The following is a 21057-nucleotide window of genomic DNA, read 5'->3' on the forward strand; positions in this document are numbered from 1 at the left end:
CATCATCTTGAATAAACACCTTTTTTTGTATTTGGTGTGCTAGACAAACCCATCTGATTAGCTGATTGATTCAGAGCAGGAAACTGCCAGACATCCTGGGATGTCTAGATTCAAGAGTTAAGTTCAGCATGTATTTGTTGAGTGCATTTAGTGTTGTGAATTAGTTTGCAAGGTTTCATCTGCACAGATAAAAACCCCAAAGCCCTCCCATCACATGGTTGGCAGAAACGTGAGTGTATGATTGGCAGGGGAAGACTGCGACCACCTGACAGTGATTTATCAACACAATGCCTACCTAATCCCTCTCAGCTGCAGTGGAATGGACTTCCCCCGTTTTTGTCCACAAGGGGGGAAAATACAGTGGGCCACCATTTAAAAGTCTGATGTTAAAATGAAAATTCACACATTTCAGAGAAGGATGGCACGAGGGCTGAACGATTAATCGAAGTCAAACCGAAATCGCAAAGTAATCGAACGCAATTATAAAATCGCAAACGCTGTGATTAAAAAAAAAAGTGTTATTTTTATGTTACGTAATTAACCAATCAGAGGGTTGGAAACACGTTGCAGCGTGGGGTTCACGTGCACACCTAGGCTCACGTGACATGCGAGTGAGAGCAGTAACTGAAGGAAAACAACGTGCCACGCTACACTTTGATTCTAGCAGTAACGTTACCGTCATGTGAAAATGGCCTCGGCAGAACCGAACTCTGAGGAGGTGACTTCGGTGTCCAAGAGGAGCGGTACGTCGGCTGTCTTGACCTATTTTGGATTTAGGAAAGAAGATGCTGGTGTTGCGCAGAACGAGCCTTGCTACCGTAGCTACAACACGGGGCAACGCTACAAACCTGTGCCAGCATTTAAGAAAGCGTCAGGAACTGCCGCAGCCGGGACGAGAACCCGTAACTGACGTCGCTAACCTTTCGACTGAAAGCTCCAACCCGTTAGCTAAGGGTTAACGTGTCTATTTATTCGTGTACGTTACACTACCCCCTTCCTCCGGGAAACGCTCACCATCCCGCCTCCTGACACCAATGTAGCGAATTCAGGAGGCAACCACAGGAACTACCGCAGCCGGGACGCGAACCCGTACCTCCCGCACCGCGGAAGACATCGCTAACCGCTCGACTAAAGGGTCCGACCCGTTAGCTAAGGGCTAACGTGTCTACTTATTCATGTACGTTTTTGAAGGACCGCGAGGCCATCGGAAGCGTTTCCGGGGGCGGGGGGGGGCAAGTGTAACGTGCATGGATAAGCAGACACGTTGGCCGTTGGCTAACCGGTCGGACCCTTTAGTCAAGCGGTTAGCGGTGTCTCCCGCGGTGCGGGACACACGGGGTCGCGTCCCGGCTGCGGCAGTTCATGTGGTTGCCCCCCCCCCCCCCGAATTCCCTACACCATGATGCCTCTCAACACGGAGACCAAGATCGGGTTTACAGCTTCGGTAAACACACTTTCTCATCTGGATTATTGAATGTGCATGAAGACGTCACATTGCATGTTGTTGTTTTTTTCTTCCTTGTATTGTGCTACCTGCTAATTGTACTACTCTACGTGCGTTTCCATGTTCCCTTGGGGACAAATAAAGTGATTTGAATTGAATTGAAACTGTTTAATATTTTGCTGTTATAAAATTATGACATCAATATACATTGTTACGATGAAAAACTAAGACCGAGGTTCATTTAACTACGTTTGATTAGGGTTTCCTCCCACAGTCCAAAGACATGTAGGTCAGGTGACTCGGCCGTACTTAATTGCCCCTAGGTATGAATGTGTGTGTGTGTGTGTGAGAGAGATGGTCTGTCCGGGGTGTCTCCCCGCCTGCCGCCCAATATAGGCTCCAGAATCCCCGCGACCCTGAGAGCAGGATAAGCGGTTCGGATAATGGATGAATGGATGCTTCAACTGTATGAATAAAACAATGGCCAATAAATTAAAGGCAAAAAATAGACCATAGTCGAAATTTCACGACAAAAATAAATTTAAAAAATTGTAAACCGCCTATACGCAAGGCATTGTTAAAAGTAATCCTTTAGTGCCAAAGCGACACGTAGTACTGACACCTAGTGGCAGTGCTGAGGTAGAACAGTTTTCCAGCAGGACTGTTTTTTGCAATAGAATAATAATTATTATTACATTTATATAGCGATTTTCCACACACCCAAAGCGCTTCACATTGACGAAAACAATGACGAAAAACAGGAGTACCCATAATAAGAGTACAAATGAATGACGTACCCACAGATGCCAAGGGGCCGAACAACCCTTCCTTGTGATGCAGCCGGCTTTTTGTTAAGGGTCTGTTCTATTGCACAATAAATTTGAAGGTCTCCCCAGATTCAGGCTTTTGAGCCTTTTAATGGTACCCACATAACACACGTGTGTCCACCCAAACCACACACACACGATTAGAGCCACAAGGTCAAATCTTGTCTAAGAAACATTCTTTATTTATAAAAACAGTATTGCCAGTTACATACTTGTACTGAAAAAAAAAAAAAATCAGAGCCAAGGCAGGTATGACCGTTAAATCATAATTTTACACGGCTAGGCAACATTAAAGATAACGTATGTGCGGAAAATAAAAATTAAAAAAAGGATGATTGGTCTCTTGCGTTTAAAACAAATGAGTGGTAAAACTGGGATTTTTTTTATTAAAAGAACAGATTGCATAATGCTCTAAGACACAACTCCCATACATAAACACCCGAATAAGAATAATAATTAAAAAAAAATAGACACAAAGTGAAAAAGTAACAATCAGAAAAAGAAAACAAAATGGTCCACATAAACCAACCTGTGCTTCTTGTTTCCCTCCCCTTGACACTCGTTTTATCGTCTCCCCGTCTGTTCGTTCAAACTCGAGTCTCCTCTGAGTTGGGGGGGGGGGGGATCCCTCCGCTAGTACTGGCGACAACCTTATCTAAAACCCGTTAGTCTCTGTGCCCTCACAGGGTACCAATGGACACATCAAATCCGCTGTGGCGACCCCTGGGAAACAGGGAACAAGCCGAGAGAAGAAGAGTCCCCAAGCCAAGCGCTACACCTAATGGTGTCACGTTTACTTTGGAACAGAAATCCAGCGACATGACTGGAGACTGGTTTTGAAACTTTCAGATGTGCACATATGGCAAGCTACGGGGCAAGAAAAACCCCCGCCACTAAGCAAGCATTTTTTGTTTTTCTAAAACCAAACGCAGTTGAGATGTTCAGCATCGGTTAGGGAAATCGGTGGAGGACGCACGGGGCGCACCGAACCGTCTTGTCAAGAGTCCGTCACCGTCTTAAAGCACCGAGTCCAAACCCTCCCCCACACGCCGCGTCCAAACCCAGCCTCTATTTCTAAGTGGTTTACTGGTGCATTTCTCCCAACGTGGTGCTGCTCAACATTTCCAGTTTCTGGCACCCACATTTCTGCAACAGAGTCCATGTCTTCACCCGCCAACCGGAGGGCTGGGTCGCCTAAACACATATCCAGACAGGGGAGAATAAAAACTTCCCCCCGTCGTTTCTTTCACTCAGGGTGGGAGGGAAAGAAATAAAAATAAAGACGATTGCGAATTAAGGTTGTAAAAACATTAAAGAGGCAGTGTGTGCATCGTAACTAACAAACAAAACTGTCACAGGAGAGAGAGAAGAAAAAAAAAACACACACACAATGAATGAATTACAGAAACAAAAAAAACAAAACAAGTGTGAGTCTTACAGGTCCGGTCCTTAATATACAGTCACTCCCACACACACAGTCACTCCAAGGTCCATAGTCCATCTCTCTTCTCTTCTGTTTAAAACGCACACGCATGCACACATACACACTCAGGTTGAATGTACAAGAAATATACATACACCTGCCCCTGCCCGCATACATCTGTGCCCATCTCCAACGAGACAAACGTAACTCCTGTACAAACAAACCTCCTGAAACCAGAGGGCAGCCCTATCTGACTCCATCTCCCAACATACCGGTCCCAGTACAGGGACAATTTAAATTAAGGAACACAAAGTTAAAAAAAAAGAAGAAAAAGGTCATCCCATGTTCTCTTATATACACTTTAAGCCCTACAAAGAAGTCTATGTACTAATTCATGTTATGTTGGCAGCGACATGATTTATGGTGACACCACTGATCGATGAGGAAAGACAACAAAAACAGGATAACATGATGGGGGGGGGAGAAAAAAGGAAAGAATGATTGTCAACAAAGGTGATTGCCTTCAGAGAAGAAACAATTTAAAAAAAAAGTTTCTGATGCTACCATGAGTTTGTAAAAAGTGTTTTTACATGTCTATGTGTGTTGTACATCACTTTATGACTACAACACAATCGTTTTCTTTGGATGCCGACTTTCTTCTGACAGAGACCGAGAGAGATCGAAAAGGTGTGTGTGTTTCCGTCCAGGTTTCCGATCCTCTCTCCTCAGTAGCAGTGGTAGGGCAGGGAGGGCCCGCGCCGGGTGATGCACACTATCAGTTTTTCTGGGAGAGGAGAGCATAGTGCATTTGTTACAACAAACCCCAACAACAGCCTCTTTAAAAAAAAAAAAAAAAAAGGGGGGGGGATACCGATAGGAAAACACGCACAAAGGAGATAACACAAAGATTTAGTCTGAGTATAGCACACTGCACACACACATTTTATATCAATTTACTACCAATACTAAGAATCCAGCCAGTACTACAGTACTATACGTACACACCACAATCCACGTCGAGGACCTTGGAGCATACTGTACCAGCATGTACATGTCACATAAGGGCAGGGTATACTTCGGTTTCAGTAGCGGTATACCTCAGTTAGTGGCCAAAACAAGAGTAAGACAGTGACCAATGGCCACTGAGGGTTTTCAAAGTAAAACAGACACAGGGAGATAGCCCTCTACAAGTCCATGCAGGACAGGAGGTGAGTTGGACATACCATGCTGTTACATGCAGAGGGGGAGAGTAGAGGGGAGGGGCTAACCATCGTAGGAGTCCAGAAGGGGCAGGGAGCCCTTCCTGCCCCCATACACCCCTCGCTGAGGGACAACCAGAGAGAGAGAAATGAGACGTGGTGAGACTTGTTATAAAAAAGTCAGTAACAGCGAGGTTTTAAATGGAAAAGTAAAAGTGAGGAACTTGAAAAAGCAGTGCAGGACAGAAAGAGGAGTTAGTGTGGTTTAGTCAAAAAAATCCATTTCATTGTGTGTGCGTTTGAAAAAGACATACCGGCATAGTATCTGTGGTGTCATCCAACGTGTGTCTCCTCTCCCTCTGGTCCAGTGTAGTGTAGGCTTCTGGGAGACAGAGGACACAATGTCAGGAGTCTTCTAAAATCAATATATTCTAGATACATTTTATAAATACATAGAAGTTAATTCATGCTTGTACTAACCAGGGCCTAGGTCATTTAGTGGAATCATGTCCCGCTTCTCCCCTGTTGGAAACACATTTCAGAGCCACCAGTTAACAAACATTGCGCACACATTGTCAATGCAGTGCCATCCCAGTGCCCACATCCTTTTTTGCAGCGTACTGATGAAGTGCCTACATTTAAGTGTTTTGTCCCCCCCCCCCCCCACCTTTTCTCCCCAGTTGTACTTGGCCAATTACCCCACTCTTCCGAGCCGTCCCGGTCGCTGCTCCACCCCCCTCTGCTTATCCGGGGGGGGGGGGGGGCTGCAGACTACCACATGCCTCCTCCAATACATGTGGAGTCCCCAGCCGCTTCTTTTCACCTGACAGTGAGGAGTTTTGCCAGGGGGACGTAGCGCATGGGAGGATCACGCTATTCCCCCCAGTTCCCAGTTGGGCTATACAAATAAGCTTGGCTTAAATGGTCCTAATCAAACACTGACTAACCTGCATTCATTTTAAGTTAAAATACATTCAAAACCATTACTCTGCATACTTCAAACAATTGTGTCTCCTGTTAACAGGGTTTCCACTCTTTAGAAAATAATTTTCCAGGACACTTTTCAGGACTTTTACTAGGATATGCATGACAGCTGTACACAGGGTAGGGCTCCAGACTGCGACTGATTGGTTGCATTTTGAAACCATTTTTCCCCCCAAAGTGCGAGTGATTTTTTTTTTCAAATGTAGCACCAGTGCGACTGCACAATGGATGTTAGAGAAAAAAAAATTTTTTTTTGCTATCTGATTGAAACTGTTCTGGTCTGGTTGTGCTTTATAAATGTCTACAATAAATCCAGTCACTGTAGAATTTTTTATTTTAACTACTTTTATCAATCTCCGTGGGGCGATTCATTCTCTGCATTTAACCCATGCCAGCTGTGTAGCTAGGAGCAGTGGGCAGCTGCCGTGCAGCGCCCAGGGACCAACTCCAGGTCGTCTTGCCACGCCTCTTGTCAGGGGCACAGACGGGAGTATTAACCCTGCATGTCTGCCTTTGATGGTGGGGGGAAACCAGAGCACCCGCAGAAAACCCACCACAGACACGGGGAGAACATGCAAACTCCACACAGAGGACAACCTGGGATGACCCCCAGGGTTCGAACCCAGGACCTTCTTGCTGTGAGGCAACTGTGCTAACCACTGGGCCACTGTGTTGCCCAATGGTAGAAATGGCACCAAGGAAACTATGGACAACTCCTGCAGGCTATACCCCTCCCCATCCGAGTTATAGCAACGTTTACTCATGCACAACTTTAAAATTAATGTTTGTCACTGATAGCAAACATTGAAACTAACGTGGACGATCGCAGAGAGTGGTGATGTCTACCAAGCACAGCAAGTGCTTAGTAGAAAAGTGTTTCTTCTAAGAAAAAAAAATAAAATTGGCAGCACGGTGGCCAAGTGGTTAGCACTGTTGCCTTGCAACAAGAAGGTCCTGAGGTCGAACCCCAGGCCGTCTCAGGTCCTTTCTGTGTGGAGTTTGCATGTTCTCCCCGTGTCTGCGTGGGTTTCCTTCGGGTGCTCTGGTTTCCTCCCACCATCAAAAAGACATGCAAGTTAGAGTTAATACTCCTGTCTGTACCCCTGACCATGGCAATAGGAAAAAGAACTGGCGTTGGTCTCCGGGCGCTTCACCACAGCTGCCCACTGCTCCTATACAACAGGATGGGTTAAATGCAGACAAATTTCACTGTTACTAAACAACTGTGCAATAACAAAAAATAAAGTGGCTTTCTTTCGTCTTTTCAAGTGCTGTACCCAGTAATGTTACAGCAGATGAAGCACAAGGGGAGAGACGGGAGGAGACCGATGAGCCAGAAAAGGCTACTAGAAACAAGACCAGGTTAAAACAGAGTATATGGCTGGACCACGACTACCTTTACAGGGCGTCTGGTTTTGCACGACTATGTTTAAAAAGTAGCTGTTTTAAAATCGGTTCCATGAACAGAGACTGTATTGGACAGCAGTTTTCAAACCCTAAGGTAAATAAGATACTTTATTGTCATTGTGTGCACACAATGAAATTTCGTTTGGTGACTCTCAGACCAGCAACACTAGACAAGGTAAATGATTAAAAAAAAAAAAAAAAACAAGAACAAACAACATTTAGTATCAATAAGTGAGGTAGCAAAAATGATGAGACAATAAAAGCTAGCAGCGGCTTTTAAAGCTCAAAATAGTGCATGGGATTATTGCCCATAGTTGTCCATATTGCAGCGGCTTCAGTACCAGTTAGTAGTCCTCAGCAGCTATAGGCAGGTGTGTGTGTGTGTGTGTGTGGGGGGGGGGGGGTGATGGAGGCTACAGCTCTGGGGAAGAAGCTGTTCTTTAGCCTTTTAGTCAGGGTTTTGATGGTGTGGTATCTTTTCCCTGATGGCACAAACAAACAGTAACCTGGGTGTGTTGTCTTTGCTGATGTTACTGGCTTTCCTCTGTAGGCGTTCAGCTTACACAGCACAATCCTCTCTGTTGTCTTTACCACCCGGGCCAAGTCCTTCCTATTCTCTGCTGTGCAGCTGGTATACCACACTGTGGCACACTGACAGAGGATGCTTTCTATTGTGCTTCTGTAAACGTTGACCAGCAGCTGAGAGGAGAGACCGCCTTGCTTAAGTTTCCTGAGGAAGAAAAGCCTCTGTTATGCTTTCTTCACCAGGTGGGAGGTGTTGAGTGACCATGTGAGTTCTTTGGTTATGTGGATTCTCAGGAATTTGATGTTATCCACAATATGTACCTCTTCACCGTTTATGTGCAGTAGGGATGGGGTGGTCCTCCTGGATCTCCTAAAGTCCACAATGATCTCCTTTGTTTTACTGGTGTTCAGGACCAAGTTATTGTCTGAACATCACCAAGCCAGAGGTTGGACTTCCTCTCTGTAGTGCGTCTCCTCATTGTTGGTTATGAGTCCCACTATAGTGGTGTCATCAGCAAACTTCACTATAGTGTTGGAGGAGTGAATGGAGGTACAATCGTAGGTGAAAAGGGTGAAAAGGGCTGGACACAGCCCTGCGGCACACCTGTGTTCAGGATGAGGGCTGAAGATGTACGGTTACCTATCCTGACATTTTGTGGTCTGTGAGTGAGAAAGTCCATAATCCATGAACAGAGTGAGGTGGTTAATCCTAGGTTGCTGAGTTTGTATACCAGCTTATGGTGGATTATCGTATTGAAAGCAGAGCTGAAGTCAATAGAAAGCATCCTGACAGATATGTTTGGATGCTCCAGGTGGGACAGGGCTGTATGAAGTGTAATTGAGACTGTGCCCTCTGTAGATCTGTTCCCCCGACAGGCAAATTGGTGGCTGTCCAAATCTGTGGGGATGATGTCCTTGATGTGACAGAGTATAATCCTCTCAAAGCACTTCATAATAATTGGGGTCACGGCAACTGGGCGATAGTCATTGAGGTAGTTGATTGCTGTCTTCTTGGGTACAGGTACAATGGTGGTGGATTTAAGGCAGGTGGAGACTACAGCCTGTTCTAAGGAAAGGCTGAAGGTGTTGGTGAACACCCCTGTTAGTTGGTCAGCGCATGTCTTCAATGTGTGGCCCGACACTCTGTCTGGTCCTGCCACTTTGGAGATAATCGATTCTCCTCAGACTAAATTTCACCTGATGGTGCTGTAAGACGAGTGCATGCTCCTCCTTGGGCAGGGTCATTTGGGCCCTCACTCTGCTGTTCTGCGTTTCAAAGCGTGCAAAGAACTGGTTAAGCATGTCGGGGAGTGCGCTGTCACAGGTGATGTGTGGGGGTGCTGCATTTGTAATCTGTCATATGTTTTGAATACATCTCCGTATGCTCTGGGGGTGGTTGTTGTGTGTAAAGTGCCCCTCAATACGCTGCTTGTACCTGCATTTAGCCTCTATAATGCCCTTTTTCCCAAGTCCCACCGGGCAATTTTGTAGGCCAGCATGTCATCTGTCCTGAAGGCAGCATCTCGAGCCCTGAGCAGAGACTACGCATTCCTGTCCAGCCATGGCTTTTGGTTCGGAAATACCTTGATGGTTTTGGTGGTTAGTACTGTCTCAGTACAGAACTGAACGTAGGCCAGGACGGCCGAAGTGAATTCCTCCAAGTCTGTGCAAACACTTCCCAGTCTGTGCTTCCAAAGCAGTCCTGCAGTCGTGAGTTGGCTTCCTCACTCCAAACTTGGACAGTTTTAACAGTTGGTCTTGTTCTGAAGATTAGAGGTTTATAGGTTGGAGTCATTACCAGTGAGATGTGGTCTGATAAGCCAAGGTGTGGTGATGGTGCGGCTTTGTATGCTCCCGGGATGTCGGTGTATACTTGGTCCAGAATATTTTTGTCTCTGGTTGGGAAGTTGATATTCTTGTGGAGTTTGGGCAGCACTATCTTTAGTTGTGAGCGGTTAAAGTCTCCTTCCACAATCACAGTTCCCTCTGGATGTGCATTCAGCTGGTTGTTGACAGTGCTGTGCAGTTCCTCCTATGCTATCTTAGCGTTAGCATGTGGTGGTATGTAAACAGCTGTGATTAAGATGGCAGATAACTCCCTCGGCATATAAAATACCCTGCATTTCACAGCCAGGTATTCTAAGTCTGGGGAGCAGTGTGTCCCAATAATGTTTGTAGCTGTACACCAGTCATGTAAATACACACTCCTCCACCTTTGTTCTTACCGGAGCTGCTGCTGTCCTGTCCGCTCGGTAAACAGAGTGCCCTGCTAGTTCAATATCCACGTCGGGAATGGTGCTGTCCAGCCAGGTCTCTGTGAGGATCATCACACAGCTACCTGTCCATGTTATGTGACGCAATCCTCAGTCTTATTTCGTCCATCTTATTGACGAGTGTGTGGGAGTCGGCAAGAAAGAGACTCGGCAGGACTGGTCTGTGCGGGTTAGCCCTTAGCCTAGCTTGTAGGCCGCTCCTCTTACTCCGCTTCTGCTTCCTTTCCCTGCGCCGCCTCCAACGCCTCTTTGGTGGGATAGCCATAACTCCTTCTCCGAGCTCTCCTGGACGCAGGCTCTCCACTAGGATAGACTCCAGGCTTTCAGTTGTGTAATCCCAATACCATCCTCCAATGTTAAGGAGTTTGGCTCATTCATACTGTATACGAGCCTCAAGCGCTCGAACAAGCAACCACAACACACACAAAAACACAAAAATACTGTTGTGCTGAGAGCGCCGAGCCACTGTGTCTGTGCGCGCTGCCATCTTGGATCAGTATATTTATAGATTTATTCATACAGTTAAATAGCACCAATTTATATTTTTATATGGGATAATTACCTGGCTACAATCACTGCTGCCATGATCACTGAAAAGTGGACGTGACACCCCTTATAAATGCACTTCACTTACCATCAACTCTCTGAAGATGCTAACAATTTTCACCAACTGCGTGTGACTTTTTTTGCAATGAGGCTTTTCAGTAGAATTCACGAGCAACAATATATTACATTTGTTAGCGTGCGAGCCACTGCATTAATTCACAGCCAATAGCGAAATTCTCATTTGTGTTTACCAGGGACGTCGTTGGTCAGCCAACCAATTGTGCAACTCCAGTGACGTCATTGGCTGCCACTAGCTGAAACCTGATCCAGCAGCCCAATCGTGTCAAACTGATCAGTTAGTCAGTAATATTCACGTTTGTAGGGCTGGCCTTGCTGGCCAGTCAAACCAAAAAGAAATATGTTTTCTGACAGGAATGACTGGTTGAATTTCCTTGGTTGAGGTTCAACAAGGCAAAGAACAAAATGCACTGTGCAGTGTGGCATTTCCAGTGCTGGCAACATAAAGTTTGCTTCAGCCACAACCAACTTCAAACCTGAGACATTAAAGTTGCACAAGTCTTTATTTCATATAAAGTCTCTCTCTCCTAATTCCCTCATAAATAGACACATGTCTGATGGTAAAGGAATATTAAAACATTTCTAGGACAATACACATTCTTTCTTTTATGTTCTGCCACAAAAGAGAATCGGTGCCAACGCAGTCTGGAGCCCTGCAAGGTCATATTATTCAGGATAAACTGAGTGGAAACCTTAACAGTCTCTAATAAAGGATTTGTGTAACTTTCACTCAACATACCCCTCAAACTTCAAGCACTTATGGGTAATCTAAGTTGCTTAAATGGATAAAAATGTGATTATGTAACCTAACTTAATTTTCCATAACCTCAATATTTCCAGGATATTTGATCAATTGTCTTTTTTTCAGGTGTTTTCCATGTTTGGAAAACAAGCCTATAAATTTCCAGAATGTCTGGGAACTCTGGTTAAATGCCTGAACATTTTTTCCAATAATGTTATTAAAATCTGAAGCATTTGCAGACGCTTTTCAAAACCCCACATGAATTAGGTTCTATTTGACGTTTAACAATTTCTTACTCTGACCTCTGTCCAGCAGCGGCAGGGTGCTATCTTCATAACTGCCGTTAGCTCGGCTGGTTGGTCCGTTTGTGGTGCTGGGGCTTAGGTTGACCATGAAGTCTGTCTTTTTCCAGCCGTCCTTTTCCAAAGGCCGGCGCAGCTCCTTGTGGGCCCAGACAAGCTGCAACACCTGGCCTGCTCCACGCACCTCACGTTCTGAACTTTTGCTGGAGAGTGAAGATGGAGATGTGCTTAAAGCTGAATTGAGTATGGGCTAAAACCCGAACAACAGCTCTTAACAGACCAAACAGGAACCACTTTTGATTTCAATATTATACTAACGAAAATGACTTCAAAAAGAACCGTCTCCTTACCTGTCCTTGTTTATGAGCACCAGTCTCTCAATGCCCTGCGAGGCTCGGAGGGTCTTTGCTGCCTCCAAGTTGCTCCCAAGCACCTCAGCAAGTGTGCTCAGGACAGACACCAACGTCTCCTCTGACAGTGCTCGCCCAGACTGGCCCTGGCCTCCAGGAAGATTGGCCACTAGGTGGGGCACTGCATGCTTCCCTACATAAAGGGTGACAGAGAGAAAGAGTGAGTTTGTGTTAGACTTATAAATGAAGTCAATTGTCTGAAATTTTTCCCCCAGATGTGATTTTCAGAAGACCAAACCCAAAAACGAATAGATCTATATCCTGAAAATCTTTCAATCATAGCAGAGGCCACATTGATGAAGTAAACTTTGATGATACACAAAAAGTGACTCTTACCAAGCAGTTCTTTGTTGCGGTTGTCTATGGCAAGATTCCTCAGGGCTCCGGACATGGCCCGGACTACACGGTCATTGCCGTGGGCCAACAGCTCCGCCATCATGGGCAGACCCTTCTCAAGACGCACTGTGGCCCGGATGTAGCGACCATACTGGAGACAAGAGAGGTAGAGAGGAATAATGAACATAATCGTATAGAGTACAGTTGTTCTGTTCACAACAACAGTAGATTCATTCTAGTAACTTTAAGCTAGTTAACAGTTTCATGTCTTCACATTTCACTGTTCTACACATTTTGGTTCACCTCACAGAATTTATTTCAAACTCTGTATAGTAAATAGAATCAAGTCAGATTATTCAAATTTGAATTAAGAGTTTTATAAAGCAATGATAAAATTAAAATCAACTTTATTGGCCAAGTGTGCCTATCCACATGAGGAATTTGACTCCGGTACACAGCAGCTGCTAGCACTTGCAGATATCACACAAAAAAAAAAAAGACTAAATGGAACAACAGGTATGTCGTTACTATGCAGTTTGTTATGGTTGAGTAATCAACAACCTATGCCCATATATTATACAATATTGCTTATATACTATATTGCCCATACACTATACCAAACCACAACTCCACAACCCATCATGCCCATATACACTGCTCAAAAAAATAAAGGGAACACATAAGCAATGCAATGTAGCTCCAAGTCAATCACACTTTTGAGATATCGACCTGTCCAGTTAGGAAGCAACACTGATTTGTGAATCAATTTCACCTGTTGGTAAATTGTCTAATTTCCACCAGGTGGAAATTAGACAATTTGCAAGAAAACCCCTATAACAGGAATGGATTTGCAGGTGGTGGCCACAGACCATTTGCCTGTCCTCATCTTTTTCTGGCCGATCTTTGGTTAGTTTTTCATTTTGCTAGTGCCCTCACCACTAGAGGTGGCATGAGGCGGTATCTGCAACCTACAGAAGTTGCTCAGGTAGTGCAGCTCATCCAGGATGGCACATCAATGCGTGCTGTGGCAAGAAGATTTGATGTGTCTCCCAGCACAGTGTCCAGAGCATGGAGGAGGTACCAGGAGACAGGCCAGTACACCAGGAGACGTGGAGGGGGCCGCAGGAGGACAACAACCCCGCAGCAGGACCGCTATCTGGTCCTTTGTGCAAGGAGGAACAGGAGGAGCACTGCCGGAGCCCTACAAAACGACCTTCAACAGGCCACTAATGTGCAGGTTTCTGCTCAAACAGTGAGAAACAGAATGCATGAGGATGGTATAAGGGCCCGACGTCCACAATTGGGGCCTGTGCTCACAGCCCAACACCGTGCAGCCCGATTGACCTTTGCCAGAGAACATCTTGGTTGGCAGATTCGCCATTGGCGCCCTGTGCTCTTCACAGATGAGAGCAGGTTCACACTGAACACATGTGACAGACGTGAGAGAGTCTGGAGACACTGTGGAGAACGTTCTGCTGCCTGCAACATCCTCCAGCATGACCGGTTTGGCGGTGGGTCAGTGATGGTTTGGGGAGGCATATCCTTGGACGGCCGCACAGACCTCTACGTGCTAGCCAGAGGTACCATGACTGCCATTAGGTACCGGGATGAGATCCTCAGACCCATTGTCAGACCATATGCTGGTGTAGTGGGCCCTGGGTTCCTGCTCATGCATGACAATGCTCGTCCTCATGTGGCCAGAGTGTGTCAGCAGTTCCTGTATGTCGAGGGCATTGATGCTATAGACTGGCCTGCACGTTCCCCAGACCTGAATCCAATCGAGCACCTCTGGGACATCATGTCTCGTACCATCCGCCAACGCGATGTCGCACCACAGACTGTCCAGGAGTTGACCGATGCCCTGATCCAGGTCTGGGAGGAGATCCCTCAGGAGACCATCCGTCGTCTCATCAGGAGCATGCCCAGACGTTGTAGGGAGTGCATACAGGCACGTGGAGGCCACACACACTACTGAGCCTCATTTTGAATCGTCTTGAAGAATTTCCACAGAAGTTGGATCAGCCTATGTTCTCATTTTCCACTTTGATTTTGAGTATGATTCTGAATCCAGACCTTAATGGGCTAATGATTTTGATTTCCATTGATCATTCTTAGGTTATTTTGCTCTAAACACATTGCTCTGTCTAATAAATAAAGATTTTCAGCTGAAATATTTCATTCATCGAGGTCTATATTGTGTTTTTAGGTGTTCCCTTTATTTTTTTGAGCAGTGTACAATGCTATATACTTCCACTATATATTAGCTTATGTACCAGAAGTATACACTACATTCACATACATACCATCCACTTAACAACCACATACTATAATTATATACCCATGTTATAACCACAACAATAACAGCAATAATTGTAACTAGTATACAGCAGTTGAATATGTATTTATAATTGTACAAACATTTGTATTGCACATCTAGTTTAAAGATGTAGTGCATATCAGATATGTAGGTGCGACATCTTGACCAGAAGGGTCTGTTTAAGAGTGTGCATTATTGCAACATGCTGTTAAGTGTTCATGAGAAAGATGGCCTACCGGGAAAACTGTTCCTATGTCTGGTGGTTTGTTGCCCACTGCTTGCCAGAGGGTAGGAGTTCAAGCAGACTGTGACCTGTGTGTGTGTGTGTGTGTGTGTGTGTATGCGTGTGTGTATGGGGGAGGGGTCTGTGCTGATGTGTATAAAATGTGGCTCTTGACAAGTTTTTCTGTGGCCCTCCTGAATTCCAAGTGAAGTGTTCTTTAAAAAATAGACACCTCTTGCGATGGTCCTTGATAAGCAATCAACTTACCGTCCATCGGCCAGCACACAGGTTCTGGACAGCCCCGGCAGCAGCCTCCAGAACTGAAGGGTTCTGGCACTCTCTGAGCAGAGATGTGTATACACGCACCACCTCCGGCTGGAATAGGAGCTCGTAACCTGCAGGAGGAGGCACATGGGACCATTAAACAAGGGACATAACAGATGAACACGGTCTAGACACAATTAAAACCATGCTCCTGGACAACATTACAGCCATCCTAATGATCAATGGCTAAAAATTAAATTGAATTGGAGAGAGCCACACCAACCTTTAGCAGGTGTTGTCCTCTTTGGAATGTCAACTTGGTCAGTGCTCCCATCATCTCCATCTTTTTTTGCTGAGGACAGAAAGTGAGGAATTTAAGAAACATAAAACTTAGTCAAATACAGTTGGCTCGGGAGTGCATTCCATCCTCCTCAGTCCTCTAGTTATGAACATTGTCTAGGTTATGTGATATACACAATATGTAGTGACCATGCAGCCAGTCGTGCAAGCAATGTGACCATGCAAAATTACTTAACAGATGTTTCGACTGTGATGTTATTATGTGTTAGTCAAGTCATCGGTGACACCACATGATGACATCCTCAATCACCCAAGTAAAATAAATGTAAAAAAAATATATATAATTGTTGTAATACAGAGTGCACAGGCAGGCTGAGGTTACTACTACAACACCAAGAAGAATCTTACCTTTAGAAAACCACTCATCTAAACACAGCAAAAAGAAGAGGAAGAGGATAGGGTGAAAAAAATAAGAAAAAGAGAAGGGAAAGTGATGGGCGGAGGAAAGGGAGAGAAAGGACCAGAGGAGGGAAGAGGAAAAGGGGGGGAAAGTTTTATAGAGCGTGAAAAATAGCAACAGGTGCCCCCAACCACCACCAAGCTCAAACCCAACTAGCAACTGTTCACCTTTGAATGGTATATTGACACAAACCCCAGTAACCTTTGAACCCTAAAATCACAGCCTGACACTGACCTTTGCCTTTTCGTGAACCAAAGCAGCCACCTTTGTTGGAGTTGGGGGCAGGGCCCTGGTTGAGAGGTGCGGCCTCCGCATAGCGTTCACAGCCGGGCACCTCACGGTGAACCTGGTAGGACAGATTCCTCAGCAGGCAGACACTGTTTTCTACCAACTACAGAAAGGGTACGAGACCAGAACAACAGTAATAGGAGGAGAGATAAGACAGGAAAAGGTGAATTAGTCAAACATAGCTCTTTATCTTTAAATGTGACACTTTACTGATTCATGTAGGGACTTAACATAACTCCAGGAAGGACAGATTGAGGGATAGTGACAACTAGACCATCCTGCCTCCCCATCTTTCATATTACATTTGATTTGAAATTTGGAATTAGCATGAAAGTTAACACTTGCCTTGTTGTCCACATCTTTGCGGTTGATCTGTGATTGGACAATGTACATGAGGGAATCAACCAATCCTGTACATTCTCTAAGCTTCCGCCTTGCCTCGCTGCGCTCTGAACTCACATTTCTGTTGGAGGAAGGAAGTAAAAAAACTTTGTTTTACATCAGTCTCTCCCCACTCTTGATCTATTCTTGAACCTCTCAGTCCAACCATCCTTCCATCTAACTGTCTATCCATCTATCCACATCCCACCATACCTAAGGCAGCCAGCAGTGTTAGTTAGGGCAGTCTCCCACTCCAGGTGGCGTGGTTTGCAACTCTCCTCTCCACCGTCATTCCCTCTTTCCCAACCGGAGTGGGGCACCATCACCTCATCAGCCAGGGCGTGTAGTGCATGGTCCACAATCTCCATCTTTACAGAGTCATGGGATGACAGATTCCACAGGGTACCTGGAAACCAAGAGATTCTAAATGTCCTTCCCATTACCATCTGTTATTTTTATCCGAGTTATTGCAGAACAGACAAGATAGCCTTTACAAGTATAAAAATCAACCAAAGATACAAGTTATGCCATTATGAGCTAAAGTTAATTTTTCTAAGTCTTAAACTTGTGTTTTTCACATTTTAGCCTGTGTTGTTTATACAGAGCTGTCTTGTCAGTTCTCAGTTGGGGTCATCCATCAATTTGGTATTGTCATTTTGGTAACCAAGGTTCTCTTTTCTATCCTCCTGTTAGGGACAGTATTAAGTAGATGTGAGATATGTGTAGATATGAGAGCCATCAAAATGGAGTCCAAATGCCAAAACGTTGCCTGTGTTACAGCAGAATTTTTCCCATCAAATATAAAATGCAAAAATGATAAATACATCTTTAAGGTGGGCGATACCTACATTTTGCATTATATCAAGTAGTCCAATAGACATGAAATGTTTCCTTCAGCAGTGGGGGCACAGACACTTTTAAGTGTACAAGTAAAAGGTACAATTAGGATGGAGGTTTTGTAAAATTACAACCTCTATGTGTCTTGTAAAATTACAACCTCTATGTGTCTATGTAAAAACTATGAGGGAAGACTTTAACTCAAAATGAGCAAAGATTTTTAAGAATTTCTAAAAGTAAAAGAGCATAGCTTTATTACTGCCTAAACTGACTAGGAATAAACACACAACTGATAAGTACAAGGAGCCTAGTCTGTATCATCTAGTCTGTACCTGTGATGGTATCAGTGAGGTCCTGGTCATGGGTCTTCCTCAGTAACCGGACCAGTGCTGGTACTCCATCACAATTCTTGATGGCAATCTTGTTGTCTTGGTCTCGTCCATAGGAGATGTTCTTAAGTGCACCACAGGCCGAATGATGGACCTCTTTCTTTGGGTGGTCTAGCAGGGAGACCAAGGATGGAATGCCCTTCAGACGACGCACTTCTGATTTGACCTGAAGAGGGAATGGGGAGGGGGGGTGTATCAAATTACAATTACAGTCACAAAGCCAAATTACAAGTGAGTGGCATACAACTGTGGCATTTCCTTTAAGGCCAGTGTGGTGTCAGACACATGTATAAATGTGTTCACCTTGTCATTTTTAAAGGTCAGATGCTGTAGGAAGGCTGCAGCATTGGTCTTGACAGGGTCCAGGCGGTAGTTCAACATTGCAATCACTTCTGGCAACTCTGGCTGTCTCCAGGAAGTAGGAGGGCCCTTCCTTAATGTGCTATCCAATGAGGCCATGCTTCCCCTCTCCACCATTGTCATGGGAACACCCCAGGTATATGGATCGACTCCTCCCATATCACCATCCAAAGTGTCCTCACAGCTCCTATATGTTGTCAAGAGATGCATAAACTGCTAATTATGTCTTTAGCAGGAACTATTCTGTTCTGCGACTATAGAGATGGTTTCATCTCCGTCTTGATTTTTTTGTCCATGGTCTAATCCAAAGTGAACTTCTAGGACAAGTATCATCTAGTCTGTATTGTATTGTGGCTTTAGCCCAAGAAGCAATTCAATGCATTTAATAGATCAAGGTGAATCAAGACATTGTTTTTGCACATTTGTCCAATGAGAGGGGGCAATAAGAGTATAGTTAAAATAGGATAAAACATTATGGTTTTTTTTTTTCATTTCAATCCATTTTTCAAATATATTTCTGTCTAGGTCAATTAAACTGCATACAGTAGATACACTCGGAGTATAATAACCAGGTGATGGTGGCAAGGGATAGCCTCCATTTTATACCTGAGTCTGCGTCTGTCCATTCCCCCTGGGCCAGCCCCCAAGCGTGGCATGGTACCGTAGCCCCCAGGATGCATGGGGGGAGGTCCCATACCGTAGTCAATGTCATCATATCCCAGACTGCGCTGGTCATCCTCCAGGCCATAGTGGCCGTGCCCGTATCGCATCTCCATGGCTGAGCCCATGGCCCTCATCCCCCGGCCCACCTGGGGCTGCGCTGCATAGGGGTCAATCTGCTGACGGCTGGGTGCCCTGTAGCCAGAGTCCAGGGTCCTGTAGCCATCCACTGGCCTGAGAGAACACATAAACAGAACACATACACAGTAGAGAAACGAAACTAAATGTGGGAAACATTAAGGATATGACAGACAGTGGCTGTTGTTAAACCAAGATCCCCTTTTTAGTCTGGTCAGTTAAGGGCAAATATGGGGTCAAGGCTGCAAAAAGTCATTCACATTTGAGCCAATGTTTTTCTGTTAATTTAGGGTCCAATAAAGAAAAAAATGCAAGGAGCCCAAAATTTTAGGTGGGGGAAGTCTCTGAAATGGCCACGCCCACTTTTTAGGCCTGGAAATCAGTATCTCGGCTCCTGAATGTCGCAGAGAGCTGATCATGGGCTCAAAAGAAGCAGAAGCACCACATTTATATAAGCATTATGAACAAACATATACCCCAAAACCTTTACTTTTTCAGATATTTTAAGAAAACTAATTTTTACTGGTCACATACATGGCCACGCCCACTTTTTAGCCCTGGGACTATATATCAGGCTCAGCTCTCGGAGGTTGCCCCGAGTTGATATTGGGCTCAAAAGATGTGGAAATAACTATTTATATTAGTGCTCTGAACAAATATACTGTATGCCCTAAAACCTTCACGTTTTGAGCTATTCATGAACATGTTCTTTTTTCCATTGAATTGATCAGCAGCATGCAATCAACTTTAGCCAAATCTGTGCAAGAAGGCTATACAGTTTGTTTGAGTAAAAGTGTTACATCTACTCATGGAGTGCTAGTATTCAAGTTGACTCTTTGTTATAAGAGGAGGAACCCAGTAACCACCAAAGAAACAAAGCAAACCATGTGAGGTCCAAAAAAATCTTTATTTTAACCTCACACATCCCATCAGACTGGATTCAAACACTTGCTGAGGCACTTGCAATAAATGAGACATTTCATCCCTCTGCCAGCACAAGAACATGAGGTACACTTATTAGATCTGCAACTACACACCCCTGTTACTTGAGACAATGTATCTCTTGTGGAAACTGTGCTCCACTTGACGAAGAGTTCCTCTCCTTCGGTAGTCCAACCCCATTCAATGACAGGGGGACAAGGGAGTTGTAGCAGGCTGTTTCCCCACAGCCATCCTGCCTGGAATGTAGCTCTCAACAGATGCTGTAGAAGCGCATCCTGACTTGAGGGTAGGTCTCTCAGCTCATCATTAACTGAGTGCTTGAACAGCTGGAATCTGAGCTCATCTATACTGACACAGTTGTACAGTCCAGTCTTGTTGTACCAGCTCATTACCCAGGGCTCAATAACTTCCATGCTTTCCTTAACTGTCTCGATACTAGGGCAGCAACTTAGTCCTCTCAAAGCAGCAGTGAGTTCTGTGGACTTACTGTGGTTTATCCAGGCTTTGTATTGAGCAGTCTTTGAGTGGCCAAAGAAGGCGCTCACAGAATCACAGCCACTAAAAGAATGGAACACAGGCATGGCATCGGCCACATCTCCACCAAGCTTCTTGTGTGCTTCTGTGATTGAGTAGAATTGGCGTTTGCCAGGAACTGCAAAGTCAACTATAAGTTGCAAGTCATTACATACTGATAGGAACTGTGTAGTGAACCCTAGTAGGATGACTACCACATCGGAGTCGACTGTTCTAACTGTAACTGACTTGATCCCCTTGTTTAGCATGTGCATCACATGGCAAACGATGCGGTTGTCAGCCTCCTCAAGCATATCTATGCTGTCATAAAGCTGGATCTCGAAGCTTTCGCCGAAGTTTGCAAGCACCTTTCTGCCGTAGGTGATGCTGAACTCCTTGTCCCAGTTCCACGCTTGTGCCTTAGCAATCCTGGCGAACATTAGATTCAGGGCTACTTTGTTGTCTACATTAGACAGAAAAGCTTCAAAG

General features: G+C 44.9%; 1 protein-coding gene across 6 annotated transcripts in view; it reads right to left on the minus strand.

The window, feature by feature from the left end:
- Window positions 1-2430: 2430 nt before the first annotated feature.
- The window catches only part of LOC130126794 (catenin delta-1-like), a 31599-nt gene continuing 12972 nt past the window's right edge, over window positions 2431-21057 (minus strand). For 4 of the 6 annotated variants that reach the window (XM_056296465.1, XM_056296444.1, XM_056296435.1 and 1 more), the window contains 16 exons: window positions 18922-19209; window positions 18259-18502; window positions 17899-18121; window positions 16943-17135; window positions 16694-16811; window positions 16295-16451; window positions 16009-16026; window positions 15584-15652; window positions 15304-15431; window positions 12497-12647; window positions 12101-12293; window positions 11751-11953; window positions 5374-5415; window positions 5208-5275; window positions 4918-5017; window positions 2431-4478 (listed from right to left, as the gene is read on the minus strand). In XM_056296465.1, coding sequence (XP_056152440.1) covers window positions 4958-5017; window positions 5208-5275; window positions 5374-5415; window positions 11751-11953; window positions 12101-12293; window positions 12497-12647; window positions 15304-15431; window positions 15584-15652; window positions 16009-16026; window positions 16295-16451; window positions 16694-16811; window positions 16943-17135; window positions 17899-18121; window positions 18259-18502; window positions 18922-19209 — 2155 coding nt within the window. In that variant the 3' untranslated portion in view covers window positions 2431-4478; window positions 4918-4957. The remainder of the gene's footprint in view (window positions 4479-4917; window positions 5018-5207; window positions 5276-5373; window positions 5416-11750; window positions 11954-12100; window positions 12294-12496; window positions 12648-15303; window positions 15432-15583; window positions 15653-16008; window positions 16027-16294; window positions 16452-16693; window positions 16812-16942; window positions 17136-17898; window positions 18122-18258; window positions 18503-18921; window positions 19210-21057) is intronic. The other 2 variants (XM_056296452.1, XM_056296458.1) reach the window with 2 other exon arrangements.

The sequence above is a fragment of the Lampris incognitus genome, chromosome 1 (assembly GCF_029633865.1).
Source record: "Lampris incognitus isolate fLamInc1 chromosome 1, fLamInc1.hap2, whole genome shotgun sequence".
NCBI lineage: Eukaryota > Metazoa > Chordata > Actinopteri > Lampriformes > Lampridae > Lampris > Lampris incognitus.